General features: G+C 52.0%; 1 protein-coding gene across 7 annotated transcripts in view; it reads left to right on the forward strand.

Moving 5' to 3' along the window:
• Nucleotides 1–21,578, forward strand: part of Sgsm1 (small G protein signaling modulator 1) — a 79,533-nt gene that overhangs the window by 31,598 nt on the left and 26,357 nt on the right. For 3 of the 7 annotated variants that reach the window (XM_039089276.2, XM_063271223.1, XM_063271222.1), the window contains 14 exons: nt 680–842; nt 1,256–1,408; nt 2,449–2,516; nt 2,834–2,988; nt 3,111–3,242; nt 6,212–6,336; nt 8,284–8,351; nt 9,013–9,176; nt 9,358–9,490; nt 13,018–13,156; nt 14,811–14,875; nt 15,375–15,520; nt 19,193–19,321; nt 21,103–21,285. In XM_039089276.2, the coding sequence (XP_038945204.1) occupies nt 680–842; nt 1,256–1,408; nt 2,449–2,516; nt 2,834–2,988; nt 3,111–3,242; nt 6,212–6,336; nt 8,284–8,351; nt 9,013–9,176; nt 9,358–9,490; nt 13,018–13,156; nt 14,811–14,875; nt 15,375–15,520; nt 19,193–19,321; nt 21,103–21,285 (1,823 nt within the window). The other 4 variants (XM_063271224.1, NM_001105937.2, XM_063271225.1 and 1 more) reach the window with 3 other exon arrangements.

The following is a 21,578-nucleotide window of genomic DNA, read 5'->3' on the forward strand; positions in this document are numbered from 1 at the left end:
GGTGCTGCTTACTGGCTTGCTCAGCCTGCTTTCTTATAGAACCCAGGACCACCAGCCCAGGGATGGCTCCACCCACAATGGGCTGGCTCCACACACAATGGGCGGGGCTTTCCCCAATCGATCACTAATGAGTAAAAGGCTGCACAGGGCTTCCTGAAGCCGGGTCTTGTGGAGGTGTTTCTTCAATTGAACTTTTCTCCTATCAGATGATTCTAGCTTGTGTCAAGTTGACACAAAATGTAGCTTGGACAACAGTGATAGATGGACAACGGTGGCGAGGAGCAGAGTGAGGGTGGTGGTAGTGGTGAGGATGGTGATGGTGGTGATAGACGATGGTGACAGTGGAGGTGATGGTAAGGGAGCTGACAATTGTCACAATGACAGCAGCTGTTGATGGTGACCCACGGTTACTACTCACTGTGCACACGCTCTTTCGAGGGGAGGTTAAGGCAGAAAGAGAGGGTGTGATCTCCCACAGCCACACGGCAGGGCTGATGGGATGTAGAGAGATGGTGGACCTTGGCCCCGTGCACGTGCGCGTTAGCTGCCAACCTCTCTTGACTCCTTTGGCGCACCTGACAAGCCGGCACGGGTGCGGTTTCTCTGCACTGTTGTCGCTCTTGGTGCTGGGGACTGTACACAAGAGACAGGGCAGCTAGCGACCACCATGTCCCCGCAGCGGCCGTGGAGGCCTGCGTGCTGCATGGACTGCGGCGGAGGGCGGCCGGCTTCCTGCGAAGCAACAAGATCGCGGCGCTCTTCATGAAGGTGGGCAAGGGCTTCCCTCCGGCCGAGGAGCTGAGCCGCAAGGTCCAGGAGCTGGAGCAACTCATTGAGAGCGCGTGAGTGTGTGTGGGGGGGGAATGGGGGCACGTCGGGGCGAACCTGGAGGGCGTGAGTGTGCAGGGGCGTGGCTGGGGCGAGCCTGGAGGGCAATGCTTGGTTCCCTCAGCCGGAAGAAAGTCACACCACCTGCCTCTCTTCCTCCACCTCCCTTTCTCCCTCCCCCTCCCCCTCTGCCTTCCTTTTTGCTCCTCAGACATACCAGCCTTCCCCACACCAAAACCTTGGCACACGCTCTGCCCTCTGTCCTCTGACCTTCCCTCTTACCACTCAGCTCTCCCCCTAGCTCTGTAAGTGCCAAGGCACTCTCACCTCCGTCCTTCACAACCCTGCCCCGGTTACTTCACACTCAGCAGAGTTGTGGTCCTGAAGTACCCCCCTGAGTGTATTCTTTCCTACCGCCGTCTTAAAGGCGAAACCAGATCCAGGGCCTGCAAGAGAACGTGCGGAAGCTGCCGAAGCTACCCAACCTGTCCCCGCTGGCCATCAAGCACCTGTGGATCCGCACCGCCCTGTTCGAGAGGGTCCTGGACAAAATCGTCCACTACCTGGTAGAAAACAGCAGGTGAGAGACCGATGCTTGCGCTCTGCCGCCACCCGCTGGCCATTCTGGGAACCGCGCCCTCGAGAATAAATGTTTTTTTCCCCCCCACTGAGGTTTGAAAGGCTTGAACAAAAGCTTTCTGCATGTGTGACCCTGAGCTAACTAGCTTGAAAGCTGGAGAGGATTCAGGTGCTGAAGAGCATTGTGCAAACGGGGACTTCACATTTAGGGCAAGATAAAGGGATCTTGGATGCCGTCCTTCTGCGATGACCGCAGAACAGTCGTCTCCCTCTGTGTGCCTTAGTGCTAAAAAGCACGGGGTGATTTACGGAGAAGATGTAGAAATGATTCTAGCGGGCTACGGATTGTTGAAAATACACAACGAGGCTAGACCCTTCCAGATTAATCTGATGTCAATGTTTTACAGTGTGAGACTTTTTGACCAGTTCCCATCCTGATAATCACAGTTACAGATCATTGTAAGCCACCACGTGGGGGCTGGGAATCAAACCCGGGGTTTCTATGAGAGCAGTGGGCACTTAACCGTGGAGCCGTCCCTCCAGCCTGAACCAACTTTTACGTCTCTCTATTGATATTTACGTGTTAGATGAATTTTCAAAGAACTGGGAAATCATTGCACCGTGTTGCTCGCAAACAAGCGAATCCCCAAACTTTTAGCATGAGCATCCGTTGATAGTGTCACACATCTAACAGAACCAGATTCCAGAGGCTTGGGGCTGGCGTTTGACTTAGGGTGGGGCAGTCTGTTAGCACCGTCTTTGGGTCTGTACTAAGGCTAGGCAGCGTTTTCTTGCCTTGGTAACAGGACAGCTTCACCTGAGAGCCTGACCTCTGACTCTTTCGCTCTCCTAAAGTCCTCGCGGCTGTGTGGCGAGCCGGTGCCTGTGAGTTCCAGGCCAGGCACCTTTCATCAATTGCTTTGCTCAGCCTGTGAAATACAGTTATTTCACAGCTGAGTCCCTCAGCCGGGCGAGCTAGTCCGCCCACGTGCGCCCTCCGGTGTTCGCCTTGCAGACCTGCATGCCCTTTCCTCCCAACAGTAAATATTACGAGAAGGAGGCGCTCCTGATGGACCCGGTGGACGGACCCATCCTTGCATCTTTGTTGGGTAAGAGTTCCGGGGGCTGGGGATTTAGCTCAGTGGTAGAGCACTTACCTAGGAAGCGCAAGGCCCTGGGTTCGGTCCCCAGCTCCGAAAAAAAGAACCAAAAAAAAAAAAAAAAAAAAAGAGTTCCGGTGTGGGCTGCATTTGGTCCTTTGTTCTTGGAGCTCAGGACTTGTCTCTGCTGCGGTGTCTTCTTGCTGAACTCTGGGGCATCATCACTGCCTGTAGGGAAATGAGAGCTCTGAGGGAGCCCGTTTTTGAGGCAGTTGGGTGGGAGCACTTTTGGGGCCTCCAGGTTCCCAGCCCTGTGTGCTCCACAGTGGGGCCGTGTGCCCTAGAGTATACCAAGATGAAGACTGCAGACCACTTCTGGACTGACCCCTCAGCCGACGAGCTGGTCCAGAGACACCGGATCCACAGTTCGCATCTGAGACAGGATTCACCCACCAAGCGGCCGGCGCTCTGTGTGAGATGGGTGGGCAGTGTGAGGGCCTCTGGTAGGGTCTAGACTTGGCCTTGGGGCAGGCAGGGAACAGGGTGGGAGTCCTAACGGCCACTCACTGCCTCATCCCTCTCTCTCTCCTGTGCTGATACCAGATCCAGAAGAGGCATTCCAGCGGCAGCATGGACGACCGACCATCCATATCTGCCCGGGACTATGTAGAATCTCTGCACCAGAACTCCAGGGCCACCCTGCTCTACGGAAAGAACAATGTTCTGGTTCAGCCAGTGAGTTCTGCTGTGGCTATGTCATGCTCTGAGGGTTTGGGTACAGGTTATGAGGGCAGGGAGGTCCATTTATTCATCCATTCACCTTACTCTTCTTTTTTTTTAAATATTTTATTTATTTATTATCTATGAGTACACTGTAGCTGTCTTCAGACACACCAGAAGAGGGCATCAGATTTCATTACAGATGGTTGTGAGCCACCATGAGGGTGCTGGGATTTGAACTCAGGACCTCGGGAAGAGCAGTCGGTGCTCTTAACCACTGAGCCATCTCTCCAGTCCCACCTTACTCTTAATGTATGTACCTACATACCCATCCGTTCACTCAGGTATTCACCAACAACTCCATCTATCCATCAATTCATCTATCAGTATAGCCATCTACCTATGAATGGTGTCGTTTCATTTACCCAGCAGCATCTGCATCCATCCATCCACCCACCCATCCATCCACACATCCATCACCCTCCATCCATACATCCACCCACCCATCCACCCATCCACCCATCCACCCACCCATCCACCCATCCACCCACCCATCCACCCACCCACCCACCCATCCACCCATCCATCTACCCATCCATCCATCCATCCACCCATCCACCCATCCATCCAACCATCCATCCATCCATCCACCCGCCCACCCACCCATCCATCCATCCATCCACCCACTCACCCACCCATCCATCCATCCACCCACCCACCCATCCATCCACCCATCCATCCATCCATCCATCCACCTACCCATCCACCCACCCACCCGTCCATCCATCATCCATCCATCCACCCATCCACCCACCCATCCACCCATCCACCCACCCATCCACCCACCCATCCACCCACCCATCCACCCATCCACCCACCCATCCACCCACCCATCCACCCATCCACCCACCCACCCATCCACCCATCCACCTACCCATCCACCTATCCAACCATCCACCCATCCATCCACCCATGTACCTAACTGTCTATCTCCTCACTCATTCACTCGCTCAATCTCTCCATCCCCCCATTTTCCAACACCTACATATCTATATAACGTGCACACATATTTGCTTGCCCACCCATCTGCCCACTCATCGTCTCTCTATTCAGCCTCCCATGTGTCTGTTTGCCAGTAAACGCTCATCCATCCGCCCAGTCCCCTGTATCTCTATCCCTACATCCACCTGGCTGTGATCCATCATCTCACCACTGACACAGACATGTATACACACATGCATACGTCAATCCACACATACATCTCTATCTCAGTGCACATGGCAATATCTCTAGCTGGCTGCCCTGCCCGTCACCTCTTCCATTCTTCATATCCCCTCATCCTTGTTGATCTTTCTGTGTGTATAGCTATGCACTTTCTGTCCACCCACCTGGCTATCCACTTCTTTTCTAGTCTATTCCTACATCTCTGTTCCCAGGCCATCTGCCTGGCTAGGAACTCTTGCTGTCACTCAGCAAACATTTAGCCAGATGCTGTGTGTGGCAGAGGTGTGGTATTATGAAGGTGGCCCTCTTCCTGGATGACACCTGCCAGTGCTTGCTGTGACGTGCCTTGGGCTGCGCTAACCGTAGAGATGAGAGAGAAGCCCAAACAAGGGGCAGAATTACCATTTGCTCCCACAACAGCTACTTCTATGAATCTGTTGCCTTCTGTGCTCCATCTATCTGAGCAAAAGGGGGGGGGGAGTGTGAGGCATGAGCAGCCCTGCCCTGAGGGGGCTGTCCTTTGCTGTCTTCTCCTCAGGGTCATTGGGTCACAGTCAGTGTGGTGTTCTGGTACTGCTGGAAGGAAGCAGGAAGCGGTCCTAGCTCTGTGGTCACAGCCTTAATGGCTGGGTGACCCTGAGCATGTCGTTTTGCCCTGTGGGCTGTCATACCTGTATCCCAGTGGGCACAAGGCTCTGATATCTTTGATTTAGCAAGCAATGAACTTAAGATGTAGCCAATTTTCAAATAAACCAACTAGAAACTTCAAATGCTAAGAGCTGGGGTCCAGTATGGTCAAGGTTCCATCCGGAGCTGGGAGAGAAGAAGAAGGAGAAGGAGGGGGAGGGGGAGGGGGAGGGGGAGGGGAGAAGAGAGAATGAATATGAATCATCAAGATATTGAAACAGGACTATGCCAGGTTCTGACCGCAGAACTGCGTGGTTTCCCTGAACCATATATGGCTCACAAAACCCAAAGGACTTCCTGTCAGTCCCTTGACACAAGAAGTTTGGTGGCCTCTGACCCAGCAGTTCTGTGAAGTACACACTGTTCACTGTCATCTCCATCGAGGGTCCGAAGGCCCGTGGAACATGACTTCTCTGCTTTCCAAGGGGATCTGGGACGGGGTGACCTGGAGAGACGAGGCTGTCACCCAGTTCTCAAGTCCAAGTCACAATAGTTTTGCCTTTCAAAGCTGAATCACAGGCTCCTCTGTTGGGAGACGTTTAAAATGCACTCGTGTGTGTTCTACCTGCAAAATAGCAGCCCTGCCTGAGCTCAATTGAGGGAGTGATTGAGCCTGTGTGGGATCAGGCCCTCAGCAGCCGCTTCACAGCTGTGAAATGCCACAGGCGAGCAGACATCCCCAAGTAGGAGATGGATAAGACTGCAGCTCAGGAGTGGCAGGGCATCCTTCCTGGAAGAGAGATGGGAACATTTTCTTGCCCACCCCACTGACTTGGGATAATGGGAAGTGGGCGAGATGTTCCATGGGCAGATTCTGGGCAGGTAGAGGGTCAGGCCGCTGGATGGAAGTATGGTGGGAGGTGCTTGGAGTGAGGGATTCTGGGTAATATCTATGGAGATGAATTACAGGTGGTTTTCTCCGCTCATTTGGCTCAGTGTTGATGGGCTTCTGAGAGGTTGCCGAAAACAACCCAACCCTTTGATTCTGCTTCTGCAACCTTGAGGCAAGGCTCAGGCCTGTGTCCACCAGAGTCCGGCAACATGACCAGGCCTGAGTTCTCCTCTCTCTGCAGAGGGATGACATGGAAGCCGTGCCAGGATACCTGTCTCTGCACCAGACAGCTGATGTCATGACCTTGAAGTGGACACCCAATCAGCTGATGAACGGGTCTGTGGGGGACCTGGACTACGAGAAGAGGTAAGAGACCATCAGTCTAGTGGGCCACAAGCCCTTCTACTCTCCTACACACAGAGATGCTCTCTTCAGGGAAAGACAGCCCAGCCTGGTGCGTGACCTGGTTGTTATGGTTACCTGGCCCGGCCTCCCTGCTGCTGTGGCCCCAGAAGGAACACCAGTCTTGAGAGCACCTGGAAACAGGACGCAGGGCCTCGGGAGGAGGCGTGGTCAGCTGCTCACATCCATAAGTTTTATTCTCCGGGCCCAGTGAGATGGCTCAGTTCCTCAAAGCCTGGGTTCTATTCCTGGAACCCATCTGATGGAAGGAGAGAACCTGACTCCTTCATATTACCCTCCTACCTCCACTCCCACTCGTTCAAAGTGGTATGCACCCATCACTCACACACACCCCTAAATAAATAAATAAAAATATAATTTAAAGAATTTGTAAATGCACTCCCAGGCCTATCGTTAAGTGTAAGGATAGCAAATACCTGTAAATGGCACCTCAGCAAGCAAGCTGTGAAGACACAGGGGACTGAATAAGAACTAGCCCCGCCCCTCCCAGTGATGTCACTTCCGTATCCCCCAGTCTCAGTTTCCCCAGCTGTACTTAGGGTGTAGGAGTGGAGTCCTTCACAGAAGGTGCCAGAAGTGGGTTGCAGCTGCTCGCGTGATGCCTGTGTTCATCCAGGTTCTCCCAAGAGCGGGTCCCACAAAAGGATTGATGGACGAGAGATTTCTTCAGGGAAGGACCTGGGGGGAGCTTAGGGCAGACACAGAAGAGAAAGGAAGGAAGGTCACATAGGAAGAATATCGGTCAGAACAGCTGGGGATGCTGGGCTGAATGGGCCTGGACCACACCCATGTGCTCAGTCCTGGCTGGCATCACGTCACCTTGATGGAAATATGGTAGATCTGCACAGGGTGTGGAGGCTGTGAGGTGCTGCTGAACTCCACTTCCTGGTACAGGATCTCTGCATGGTTGCATTCCTGGACTACCACAAAACCTATATTCCCAGGTACCCCCTCACATGCTGTTGTGTTGTGATAGGGGAATAACTTATTTCAGGATCGTCGCAGGTCCTGAGCTAGAAGCATATACTAAGTCAGTACTCGGAGAGACCGTGTCGCAAGCACTGTGTTCTGAGCTGACCGTGTGAGGGGCTCTGGGTCGAGTCCTTCAAATGAAATATTCCCTTAAATCCTCATAGAAACACTACAGTAGAGATCTTATTAGCGTACCCATTTTAGAGCTGGGGCTATAGAGTCCTCATTTTTATATCGGGGGAAACTGAGGCTCCTCAAATCAGACTTTTGGCCTCTGTAAGGTCAGAACTGGGAGAGGTCATTCTGACTTCTGCCCATAGCTGCACAGTGGCTGCATGGCTCTGAGCTAGTACCTATGTTTAACTTCTAGGTACAAAAAGTCAAGCTCAAGCGACTGAACCATCTGTCCAATGATTCAAAAAACCGAGGGGTGGGAGACCCCAGGCAATTGAGTAGCCGTCCCTGAACCCACCAGGTCTCTTGCCTCTGCCTTCCTGCCCACCCTGTACTCAGACAGGTCTCTAATGGTTCAGAACGTCCCCGGACAGCAAGAAGCTCTTCCTGGGCTATCGAAGCATAAACCTAGCATTTCGCACATGGTGCTTGAGTCATTAGTCACTGCATTAGTCACTGTGGCCGGTCAGTGCTGATTGGTCAGCGTGGGTCAGGTGATCACCCCTGAGTGCCTATTGGCCAGTCTGGGTCAGGTGATCATCCCAGAATCCTGGGCTAGAGACTTGGCAGAGTCTGGCTCCGGTAACCATGTAGACAGCGAGAAGAGAGTTTTATTCAGAAAGTTGTGGTAATAGGATCAAAAGAAGGAGAGGGCGGCTGGACAGGCTGGGGACACAGATGGCTAGCACAAGTGGGTGAGAGGGCAGTCTGGCTTCGTACAGTCTCCCCCACTTCCCCTTCCAGTGTCTACTGGGACTACGCTGTGACCATCCGCTTAGAGGAGATAGTTTACCTGCACTGCCACCAACAAGGTAGGGACCCTGGGGACAGCAGGTGGCTGGGCATCCATTGTGGTTCTCTGTCCCTGCTCCCTGCCACACTCCGTTCACTCATTTACCGTTATGAGACACTCGGGTGTGCCTCCTGAGTGTGCCTGCTCTGAATCATTGCAGCCACTCAGTGATGGGGGATGGGGGACGGATAGGGTGGGGCATCGCACCTACATATATATAAAATAACGCTGAATGTTGGCTATAGAGAGAAGACCTGAAACTAGATCTTTGTGACTCCGAAATCAGTGGTCTGCAGACCAGAGATCAGTAACCATTATAGTCCCTCAAAGCCAGACGTACATCTAGAATAAGCAGAGTGGGCCGAGCTTGTCTAGGCACGGAACTCAACACTTTAATCCCCTTTAGTAGAACGAGCAGACCTCTGTTCAGATCCAGGCTTTGCAGCTTAGCAACTATGTTACCTTAGGGGTGACCTAAAACCTCTCGAAACCTCGGTTTTGTCCCTTGTAAAATAGGGAAGGGACAGCCAAGCCTCACAGGGATGTTCCGGGTGTTACAGTAAGACAGCACTTTTAACACACAGTATGGCTCTGGGGATGAAGGCATGTGTTTGCAGAGTGGGGGCCGTACCATGCTTTGTGGTGACATCCTGCCATCCTCTCTTCTCCGGTGGTGGCAGTGGACAGCGGCGGGACCGTCGTGCTGGTGAGCCAAGATGGAATCCAGAGGCCGCCCTTCCGCTTCCCCAAGGGCGGGCACCTGCTACAATTCCTCTCCTGTCTGGAGAATGGGCTGCTTCCGCATGGGCAGCTGGACCCGCCGCTTTGGTCACAGCGAGGAAAGGTGAGGGGTTGGCTGTGGGGGGGGGGGGGGCTGGAGGAGGCTGGGGGATGCCAGCCGTGGGGTATCACTGGGTCCTGCTGTGACTTGGTGGGCTCCCGCGCCCCCCCCCCCAGACCCTCAGTGATGCCAGGCTTGGGGTGAGGTGGCTTTCTGAGGTCTGCCGCGGGATGCACTCCTGCAGGGGAAGGTGTTTCCTAAGTTGCGCAAGCGGAGTCCACAGGGGTCCTCTGAGTCCACGTCTTCAGACAAAGAGGATGATGAAGCCACAGATTACGTTTTCCGCATCATCTACCCCGGCACCCAGTCTGAGTTCGGTAAGCAGCCCTGGGCTCTGAGGTGACCGGCTCCTCCTGAGAACCACTCCAAAAGTTACCCACGGGAGGCAGCAGGGCTGGGTTCTGGAACCAGCAAAGGGCACCCAAAAACTTAAGTGTCCCGGTGTTTTCCACCTCCGCCAAAGTGAAACCAATAGTCACTCCTTATTCATCTAGTAAAGCCACCACAACGTGGGAGGGGACAGTAACGATGACAGTGGCCTGGGCTCTGGGACCCGACTTGCTTGACATGGGCAGGTTTCTTTCCATCCCTCCCTGACTTTCTTTTTCCTCATGGGTGAAATGGGTTGTTTATAGGGTCTGCTACAGGCGTTCAGCATACATAGCAGGCACATTCCATGCGATCTCTCTTGTCAGGACCTCACTTCTGGTTACAAGGAGTCAGTGCAAGCATAAGGATCTGCATTCAAGTATCTAATAAGATCGGAGCCTGACTACCCATGTCCATAACTGCAGTCCTGGGGGTCAGGAACCTGCAAATCCCTTGCATTCCCTGGCTAGTCAGCCAAGATGAGCCTTTGATTTAGAGAGAGACCTTCAACAGAAGAAAGTACCCCAGATATTGCTCTGGCCTCTGCACACAACCATACTGTATTCAGCATGCACGCGTGCATCCACACACACGCGCGCATACACGCGCGCACACACACACACACACACACACACACACACACACACACACGAAGCCGGGCACGGCATAGTGGCAGGCACTTGTTACCCTAGCGCTAGGGAGTCATAGTCGGGCACTAGCCAGCCTGGGTCTCACTGGCCGGCCTGCCAATTTACGCTGCTTGCCAAGTTCTGGGCTAGTGAGACTGTCTCAAAAGCCAAAATACATGGTTTTGGAGAACAACACTTGGGGCTGACCTCTGCCCTCCACACACATGTGCACAAACATGTACAGACATCCACATAGCCTTGTGCACCTGCACATACACACATATACATACACACATACACACACACATATATATACACATACACACATACACACACATTCCAAGTGCACCTGGATACACACACACACACACACACACACACACACACATATATATATACACGTACACACATACACACACATTCCAAGTGCACCTGGATACACACACACACACACACACATATATATATATATATACACACACAAACACACACACACTCCAAGTGCACCTGGATACACACACACACACACACACACACACACACACACACATGACTGGATTGAGCCAGGTGTGATGGATACCATTCATCTAACATCCATGAGGCTGAGGCAGGAGGATTGCACATTTGGGGTTATCTAGGGCTGCTCAGTAAACCTGTCTCTTTTTTTTTTTAAAAGATTTATTTATTTATTATATATAAGTACACTGTAGCTGTCTTCAGATACACCAGAAGAGGGCATCGGATCTCTTTACAGATGGTTGTGAGCCACCATGTGGTTGCTGGGAATTGAACTCATGACCTCTGGAAGAGCAGTCGGGTGCTCTTAACCTCTGAGCCATCTCTCCAGCCCAGTAAACCTGTCTCTTAAAGAGAAACAGTCCCTGCTGCTGCTACTAACGTCACTGTTCTGAGCCTCTGTGCTGCAAAATGAGGACAGTTGCCTTCTTTACATGTCACCAAGGGTGAAGGGCGAGCCTGGTCTAGTGCCTGGCACAGGGTGAGCACTGTACAAGCGCCAGTTTTTCCTCCTCTGATTGGCACGATGTATGTGGGAGCTGTGTGGAGCAGGGTGGGGAACCCCGGGGAATTGGTTTCTCTAGTGGCCTCTGTCTCTCCCACCCTAGCCTCCCTCCCCCTCACTGATTCTTTTTGTTTTCTGTCTCAAGTTACCCTTGACCTCTTGGGCAGCCCCCGGCCCATGTCCGTTGGCCCTGCCTGGATGATGCTAGCAGCTGGCCACTCTGTCCTGGTGGTGGCCAGGGGGCTCCAGTGGGCACAAACCAGAGGGTGCCAGACCGTCCCCACAAGGAGTGTGAAGGAGCAGCCCCCCAGTAACGTCTGGTTCCCCTTCCCTGGGGGCTGGGTGACACTTCAGCCATGTCCCCATTTGCGTCTTGTTCCCAAGGAAGATGGAGAGGGATGAGCAGCCCTGTGGCCCCCAGTACCCACTCTGTCCTGCAGAAGGCGGCCATATGCCCCCAGTACCCACTCTGTCCTGCAGAAGACGGCCATATGCCCCCAGTACCCACTCTGTCCTGCAGAAGGTGGCCATATGCCCCCCCAGTACCCACTCTGTCCTGCAGAAGGCGGCCATATGCCCCCCCAGTACCCACTCTGTCCTGCAGAAGGCAGCCATATGCCCCCTCAGTACCCACCCCACAGAAGGCAACTGTTAGGTTCTGTGGCTCACTGGCTTATGGTTGCTCACCCTCTACCTCCCTGAGACAGGCTGAGAACCAGGGCATTTTCTGGCCAGCACAGTGATGAGTCTGTGAGGGGAGGGGGCGTGGAGCCAGTCACCATTAGCAGGTACAAGAGCCTCATTCTGCAGCTAGCATTCTTCTCTGTCCAGTGGGTTATGATGACCCAATCAGCCTCTGAGCTCTGATGACAAGGAGAGGGGACAAGTGTCTCTCCCACTCAGGGATCAGAAGAGCCTATGAGAGAACAGTTGTCCTAAGAGGTCATAACAGGGGAGAAAATGACCACCTGTCTCATGTCCTGGAGTAGGGACCAGCACACCCCAGCCCAGGGGCCAAATCCAGTGCCCACTCTGTACAGCCAATGAGCTGGGCTTCAAGTCCTTGACTGGGAAACAGCAAAAGGAAGCCAGGTGTTGAGCCAGCAAGAAGCCACAGAGAGTAAAGGCGTTGCCACCGTACCTGTCAACCTGAGTCCAATCCCTGGAATCTACACCATACACAGAGAGAATCTATAACAAGTTGGGTGCATTTGAGGGTTTCGTCTGCAGGACGTCAGTGGTGCTAGACAGGCATGTGGCTTTTTACGGAGTCAGCTGTTGAAGGTGATTTCTACTTTAGAAGTGTGAACAATGTTGCTACCTTCCCTAGCCAGGCTCCCTGGCCCTGGAACTGCCCATGTATTGGGAAGAGCGCCCTCCCTTCTGACCACACAAGCTCCTGTGAAGGACTATGTCTAGGAACTCAGGCTCCCCAGCCTTTCCCCCCCGGAAGCGTCCAGTAGGTCCCCCTTCCCTAATGTCACCTTCCTGTGAACAGGACTGAATGGGGATATGGCGAGGTGAGGTTCTCTGCACTGGGATAGGTCTGTCTTCTGGCCCTGTGCTCCCTCCTCTCCCTTCCCCTCTCCTCCACTCTGCTCTGCAGCCAGAACCTCTGGATCTTGGTGGTGGCTTTCACTGGATCAGGTGGACTCAGAGATGACGTCAGATTGTGGTTGGGCACTTTGGGACTGTCACACTCAGATCCTCCCTCTCCCTGAGCCAGCTTTGGGGGTGCTGCTTGCTTTGGGGTGAGGTTTCTGTAAAACACATGGGTTTAACCAAGGTTATTGCTGGCCCCTTTTCTACCCACCATCCACCACAGTGCCCCAGGACCTAATGGACGTCTCTATGAACAACCTTCCATCCCTATGGCAACCCAGTCCTCGGAAGTCCTCCTGCTCTTCCTGTTCACAAAGCGGCTCAGCTGACGGCAGCTCAACCAATGGCTGTAACCACGAGAGGTAGGCGGGGCTTAGGCTCCTCCCTCAGGGAGGAACTTGAAGCACAAACCAAAGGCCCGTGGCTGTCTTATCTCTTGCCTCATCGTCCTGAGTTTTGGGAAGTGTGAATGGCACACGGAGATAGGTTTAAATTAGGGGTTCACGTGGTCCTGGCCACTGGAGCGCCCTTGCACGTGTCAGTCAGGGTAACGTTCTGAAGCAGTAACACACAGTCGTGAAAGAACAATGGTTTTTTTTTACAGCAAATGCTCGAGTGTCCTGAATGCTGTGAGGCTGCCACGGGCCCACTTTCTAACGGACGTCTGTGTCACTAGGCCACAGTATCAGAGGCAATGGTATCTCTACTTTTCAACACAATGGCCCCACTCACAAGGAGGCCGAGAAACCCGGGTCCAGCATGCACCAGGAGCCAGAGCTCTTGCTTAGTGTCAGCCATGCATTCTCTGTGTGCTTCATGGAACATTCACTTAGAAGGGCTATTACAAGGGAACAGAACGTAGTCATCATGGACTGTCGAACTCTGCCTAGTGTCTGCCCTCAGAGCGTCTACTTTCATACCTGCATCGACGAGGAGCTCGCCTCCTTGCAGAGTTGCAAGCCCAAGGAGCGGCTTGCCGTGTACACCTTGAGCAAGCCTGAGCCTCACATCCTAAGGGCAGCAAGAGGGACAGTCACTCCCAGGACTTCAGCTGTGCTCCCTTTTCAGGCTTCCTGGGTTTGTCTGGTATTCCCCGGGTAGCCTCAGAATAGATACAAAAAGAGTCTTCCATTCTGAGCTCCGTAAGAGCTCACACCCCATCTCCCCAGACGGCAGTGCTTGGCACTGCTCTGCTTCCACTCCTGACAAGCACTGAGCAGGGAGCATCAGCAGCCCTGAGCGCTGCCTACTGCGCCTGCAGCTCACGAGGCCAAGCGTAAGGGCTACTCCTCAAACATCAAGGGGAGGGGCGGGGTGTGGGAGTGAATGTGTGTGTGTGTTGGAGAAGGTTAGTGATCCCAGCACCCAAGAGACTAAGGCAGGAGGGCTGTGGGTCCTGGGCTAGCCTGGGCTATATAATGAGACCGTATCTTAAAAAAAAAAAAACAAAAGAAAATAATAAAAGGTCGATGTGCTCGCATGATTGAGAGGTTTGTGTGCACAGTGGCTTTGAGCCTGGTTGGATCCAGATGCTCAGAACGGGAGCAACTTTTCTGGTCTCTAGGTGCGGACTGAGCCAGCGCCTCTGTGGTGCTGTGTTCTTGGGCTGGCCCTCCCTGGTGATGGCCAAGACTTCCAGCAGCCACTACAATATATCCCACTGGCTTAGAAACTCAGGCAGGAAAAAAGATCGTGCTTCCAGGTAGATACTGGAAAAAAAAAAAAACCCACCAAGACTGATTCTCATTGGCCCAGGATGGGTCACATGACTACTTCTCCACCTGGTTCATGCACTAGGTGATCATCCAGGGCATCCAAGCCATGGAGACACGACGTTATGAAGGGGTGATTCCCCCAACAGAACCCTGGGCTGTGACAGAGAAGGGGTGTGTGTGTGGGAGCCACAGCAGCCTCCTGCCGCCCTGACAGCTGACTTTAGCCTGCTGTGTGGAGCGTGGGTGACTCCCCTGTAGAGAATCTAAGCTGTGTGTGACCCTCTGTTCCCTCCTCCTGCAGGGCTCCACTGAAACTGCTCTGTGATAACATGAAGTACCAGATCCTCTCCAGAGCCTTCTATGGATGTGAGCATTTATCGATCGAATGTCTTGTGTGCCAGGCATGTTCCCAGTCCCCGGGGTAAAGTGAATGTAGGTGCCTGTAGCAGGCAGTCCTTTGAGGGGACAGGGCTAGCTTGAAAAGCATCCCTCAGGCATTCCTTTCTCCATCCAGCGGGGATTCTGTCCAAATCTGACCTTTGTTCTTTCTACACGGATGGGAGGCAAGCCCAGAGTGAGCCCAGAAGTCCTCCTACCTTCCTGTCCCTTCCCTGCCCACAGCACATCTAGTCAATGTGATAGCCTCCAGCAGAGGAGAGTAGCTCTGTCCAAAGTCAAAAAACATCCCTTAGGTTTAGTTGTCAGGATACCCAGTCATCAGCTTGCTTTCCTTGTCTGGAAAGGGGACAGTGAGAATTTTCTGGGTTGAGAGATGGGTAACAGGACAGCCCCACTGGAGCTTCCAGGAGAGACTTGGTGAAGTGTGGTGGGCAGAAGATGAAGCCTTTCTTCCCTCCCGGGCCAGGGCTCGCCTACTGCAGACACCTGTCCACCGTGAGGACCCACCTGTCAGCCCTGGTCAATCACATGATCGTGTCTCCAGACCTGCCCTGTGACGCTGGGCAAGGGTTGACGGCCAGCATCTGGGAGCAGTACATCCAGGACAGCACGGTGAGCTGGGCCTGTTCACCAGAGGGCAGAGTGGAGGGAGGCCATCTTGTCAGGTCAGACTTATAGGGACCCAGGTAGGCAAGTCCAGAGACCTACAGCTGACTTGAGCCCCATCCAGATGAAGGGTAAGGGAGTCAGGAAACATGCATAGGTACAGTATCCCAGTGCAAAACCTGAAATCCAAAATGGTCTGGATTTGAAACACTCAGATGTGAAACACCAATGGAAAATCCCATACCTGACCTCACCCAGCAGGTCCAAACGTGCCATGCGCTAAAAATAAAGTGACCTGCAGGCTGTGTGAATATCTGTATGCTAAACACGTGGAATTGGAATAGACCCATATTTATAAATGCATATATATATATGCAAATATTCAAACTTGGAAGAAAATGTAAGTCTGAAACCCTTTAGGGCCTGAGCATTAGGGACAAGGCTAGTCTTTCAGATCCCAAAGAAATAGCGAGACCCACAGTTTATTTAAATTCCTGATAACAGAATTCTCACAGTTTTTTTTCCTTCCAGTTTATTGTTGCTTGAGTTGAGGAGGAGCTCTCACTAAATAGCCCAGGTCGGCCTTGAACTCACAATCCTCTTACATCCGCTTCCCAGGGGTTGGAATTGGATTTGCCAACCTGCACCAGGTCTGGCTTCCTTTTAGCTCTTTTAAAAAGAATCCTTTTCCTGTAGTGCAGTAGTGGCAGCAGCATTAACGCGTCCCCTCCTGTACCCCTGGCATTTTGATTTTGAGAATGAGTTCCTAGAAACTGATTGCTGTGTGTTAAAACCTTAAATAGATAAGCCAGAGTACTCTCTCAGCCTCCCACGGGCACAGCGTGAGCCTGCTGGTTCCTGGGAAGCTGCTGGCTTCTAGGCTCAGCTCCAGATCTGCGTCTCTCGGAGAAGAGCCCACGTCTGTTTCTGAAATCCCCGGAGTGCTTCCTTGATCCAGTTTGGGAGATACCAGTTTAAGGTCAAATTGGGTGAAACAGTGGATGAGCCAAAATTACTTCATTGAACACCCCCTTCCTCTACTCTTTAGTCTTTTCTCAAGGCTTACCGCCTTTCCTGTGCTGGGTACACTGAATCCCAGGAACAGTCCCCCATGTCGTGTTGCCTGGAAACACTGGGTTTATTTCTCACTGGCGATCCTTATCAATGGATGTACCTCCTTCTTCATCTGAAGCGCTCCTGAACCCACCATCCCCTGCCATTCATAGTCCCCTGAGAAGCGGGAGGGAACCCACCAACTTCCTCCCTGTCCCAGGGGAGCAAATAGCGTCCATTACTTCTCACACTCCATTGGTCAGAAACGGTCATATGACCAACACCTGGCTGCAAAGGCGTCTGGGAAATGTAGTCTAGTTGTGCCAGGAGTCCTAGAAAGTGACTTTCCTATTTTTTACTATCATCCCCTCTCTTATTATTCTAGCAAAATAATTGCAGCCGTGGTGTTTACAAGAAACAGGACCGAAGGCCGTAAATAAAACAGGAAATATTAAAACTTAACATAGCACCATATTACAAAGAACTAGGGGCTGGAGAGAGAGCTCAGTGGTTAAGAACATTTGCTGCTCCCAACACACACATAAGGCAGTTCACCATGGCCTATGACTCCAGTTCCAGGGGATCTGCTTACCTCATTTGGCCTCTGAGGGGAATCAGGCATACACACAGGACACATCAACTCATGCAGGTACTCACAATTGTAAAATAAACACACATTACATACATACATACATACATACATACATACATACATACATACATAGGTCCAGGTTTTGTACCTGTAAAGTAAAACAGAGAAAGATTCAAATCAACAACTTAACCTTCTGTCTTAGGGACTGGGGGGAGGGAGGCGGGATGGGGGCAGCAAACTGAACCTGAAACAGACAGGATGAAAGATAGTGATCAGAACAGAATTAAACACACAGAGAACAGAGATGAGAAACACAAATAAAGCTGGATCTCCGGGAAGACCAGCAAAGCTGGGAAACACCTTATTAGAACCACAAACCTGTGGGGGGGGGTACTCAGGTGACCAGTCAGAAGTCAGTGAGGGGACATCACTACAGACTCTATAGGCAAAGGAATGGATTGAACATGGGAACACCATGGAAATGTATGCACCAACTGAGAACCGAGCTCACAAACTCCTAGAGACTCAAAACTTCCTAAATGTCCTCAAAAAGGATCGAGAAGCCTCTGCAGAATCACTTTATAACTCATAAAGAAAAGCCAAGGAGGCTCTGTGGTTAAAAGCACTGGCTGCTCTATCAGAGGATCTGGGTTCAGTTCCCAGCACACACATGCTGGCTTACAACCATTCAGAACTCCGGTTTCAGGGGACTTGACTCCTGCAGGCACTCTGTCCTCTGCAGGCACTGCAGGCCCATGGTGCAGTCATTCAGACAAAACACTCATGCACATAAAATAAAAACCAAGGGAAACAGTGGAGATCCAAATGGCTCCGGAGAGCCCCCCCACCCCTTGAAGAAAAGAAGTCTTTTCTGGTGAAGACTTTGCATTTGTGCCACAACGGGTTTGGTTTTCTAATTTCTAAAGAGCTAACATCTACCTAGGTGGTCAAAGTTCCCATGGCAACCTAAGGAAGGATACACTGTAGCTATCTCTTAGGCCCATGTTTTTTTTTTGAAGTAGCAAAGCCAACCCCACCCTACAGGAAGCCCTAAGCCAACCTGTGCAGAATGCTGTTAGTATGGGGAGCTGCTCAAAGTGTTCACATCGGATTATTTTGCTTTAAAGTAATTTTCTTCATGCTGACTGGAGAAGAGATTGCATTTGTTAATTAAATGGGAATGCTAGTTCCTTAGGCACTGCCTTGGGTACATGTCCCCCCCCCCCCATTCTCCCCGTTTCTGTCCTCCCCCTCCCTCCCTCTCTTCTTCCTCTCCCCTCTTCCTCCTCTCCCTCTTGCCTCTCCTCTTCCTTTTTGGTTTTGGGGCTTTTTTTTTTTAACTATTTTATTCTAAATGAGGTCTCATGTAGCCCAGGCTGGCCTCAAGCTCTCTGTGTAGTTAAAGATGACCTTGACCTGCTCGGAGTACTTGAGTTGTAGCGTGCCCCTTCGCCTCTGCCATTCTATGAAATGGGTTTCTCTGGTCACATTGTTATCTTTTTCTGCACTCCACACTTGCCCCCTCCCCACATCCCCCATTAGTCCTCACACCTGCCTGGGCTCACACCTGCCTGGGTTGCTCTCCTGGGATATCAGAGTTAATTACAGGTCCCTGTGGTATGTTCTCTCTCCCTTATTGTAACAAATTCCCAGACCCGGAAGCTCCTAAAGAAAAACTGTTTATCTTAGCTCTCCTTGTGGAGACCTGGGTCTGTGGGCCCTGTAGCTGTGGGCCTTCCGCAGCACAGAGCAGCATGGCAGGAACACACGGCTAAGGAGCAAATGAGAAAGGCTTACCATGGGGCTCAGCCACCGTCCTCCACTGTGACCCAAACCTGCTTGGGCTTCTCTTCAGGGCCCCACCAGCTTCCAAGCTAGGGACCAAGTCAATAACATAGGCATTTTGGGGAACGTTCCAGACACAAAAGATATGGCTTTGCTCATTCACAGAAACAAGATGGCAGGGCATGGCTGTAGGCTGTTCTGGCTTCTCTGTTGACCTGACCTTGTGCCCTCTGACCCCTCCCCAATAGACTTACCCGGAGCAGGAGCTGCTGCGGCTCATCTACTATGGAGGTGTCCAGCCTGAGATCCGCAGGGCAGTGTGGCCCTTCCTCCTGGGCCACTACCAGTTTGGGATGACAGAGATGGAGAGGAAAGAGGTTAGTTACCTGTAAGGACAATGGAAGTTCTAGAGTGCCGAGGAGCTGGGAACTAGGCAGCTGGGTGCTGTGGGGCAGGGTACGGGTGCACTCGGGTACTATGGAACTCGGTCCTGTGCATCCAGACACCATGTAGCAGGTACTGAGCAGCTGGGTGCTGTGCTGCTGTGCACTATGTACCTGGGTGCTGTGCAGTGTGCAGCTGGCCCTGTGCACCCGGGCACTATGCACCTGGGCACTGTGTAGCTGTGTACTATGCACCTGGGTACTGTGCAGCTGGGCACCTGGGCCCTGTGCACCTGGGTACTGTAGAGCCCCAATTGTCTATTACAGTCTTGGTGAGAGACACAGGGAAGAAACAGGAACATCAAGAAAAGAGCTGTGTGGTGGAAATACAACACGAGAGAATTTTCAAACAAGCCGACCTCCTGTTTTGAGGTCACGTAGACTCCTGTGCACTGTAGGAAGCATTGCAGAGACCTGTATGACCTTTACTCAGTTTCCCCCATGGTGGCCTCCAGCAGAACCGTGATGCCCTGTTATGTCACAGAGCGCCAATGTTGGTACAGCATACCATCCACTAAAGCCCCTCTGTCCTCCTGTAACTCTGTGTGTGTGTGTGTGTATCCACATATGCATGCTGGTGTTGGTATGCATGTATACACACTGGTGTGTGTGTATGTGTGTCCATTTGTGCACAATGATATGTGTGTATTTATTTACTTATGTCTCAAGACTTGTGCATTGCTGGTGCCTTAAGACTCCTCGTCTTAGTCAGGCATGGTGATGCACACCTTTAATCCCAGCACTCGGGAGGCAGAGGCAGGCAGATCTTTGTGAGTTCAAGGCCAGCCTAGTCTACAAAGTGAGTCCAGGACAGCCAGGCTGTTACACAAAGAAACCATAAAACAAACAAAAAGAATCCTCACCTGTCCCTCTCTAGCCACGTCTACCTCCGTCCCACCGTCATCCCCTGGCTCCTGCTCCAGACCTGACTTCCATTTCCCAGATTTTCTCTGATCTAGACCGTTGTATAAACAGCTATGTAGTGTGGAAAGTTTGGGTGTTGACTTTTTCATTCAGTATAAGGCTCTAGATCCATCCAAATTGTTCTATTGATACCGGTTTCCTTTTAGTGGTGTAGTAACACCACCCATGGGCATATGCCGGGGTTTCCCTCTGAATTCCCTCTGAATTGTTGTGATGCTGTCACAAACCTCTATTTATTTACTTTTTGTTTTTCGGCTAAGAATAACTGACTGCTGCTGACATCCAGGGCAGGTTTTCTCTGGGAAATGCCTAACTGTGAGATTGCCGGGTCATGTGATACAGGCGTGTTCAGTCTTGAAGAAAACGAGAAAATCTAGTAATCTGATATTGCCCTCACCTGATGGGTGGATGAGTGGGCGAACTGGTGTGTGTGTGTGTGTGTGTGTGTGTGTGTGTGTGTGTGTGTAGGTAGGTAGCAGGATTTTGCTCATCTCGTAATATATATGCCTAGCTTGGTGCCTGGGACAATATAGGTACTTATCCAAAGAAATGAATGTGGAAACAGATTGAATAATCAGTCGACAAGGAATGAGGAAATAGAGAAATTATGCAAACAGTGGTTGTGCGGGTGAACAAATTAGGAAGAGGGGGAGACAAGGGGGAGAGAGGGTGAGGACAGAGTAGCCTTCCTCTCCAGTACTGTGGGCAGGGGACATCATCCAGATCTGTTAAGCGCCATCTACATTGAGTGCAGACAGGCCAGAGCCCGTGACCCTCACTTGTGCCCACAGGTGGACGAGCAGATCCACGCCTGCTACGCACAAACCATGTCGGAGTGGCTGGGCTGTGAAGCCATCGTGAGACAGAGGGAGCGGGAGTCCCACGCGGCTGCCCTGGCCAAGTGCTCTTCCGGAGCCAGCCTGGACAGCCACCTTCACCGGATGCTGCACCGGGACTCTACCATCAGCAATGAGGTAACCAACAGCTGGCCTTAGGGAATGCTGGTGCGAGGGGCCAGAGCCTTGGGACAGCCCCATCTTCAGCAGAATCAGATCTAGGTTCAAGTTGCACCCAGAGTCTCTTGCCAGTGCCTTTCCTCTGGGCTCAGTTCCTGCATCTGTACAGTGGGGGTGGTGGAGGTCTGGGGATAGCCCTGAGAAGACAGCATGAATCAGGTTCCACTGCAGTGTCTGCCTCCACGTAATCAAATAACATTTACTGAATAGCTACCATATGCAAGTACTTTCAGGAGTATTCAGAACGTCTG

Source organism: Rattus norvegicus, chromosome 12 (assembly GCF_036323735.1).
Source record: "Rattus norvegicus strain BN/NHsdMcwi chromosome 12, GRCr8, whole genome shotgun sequence".
Classification (NCBI taxonomy): domain Eukaryota; kingdom Metazoa; phylum Chordata; class Mammalia; order Rodentia; family Muridae; genus Rattus; species Rattus norvegicus.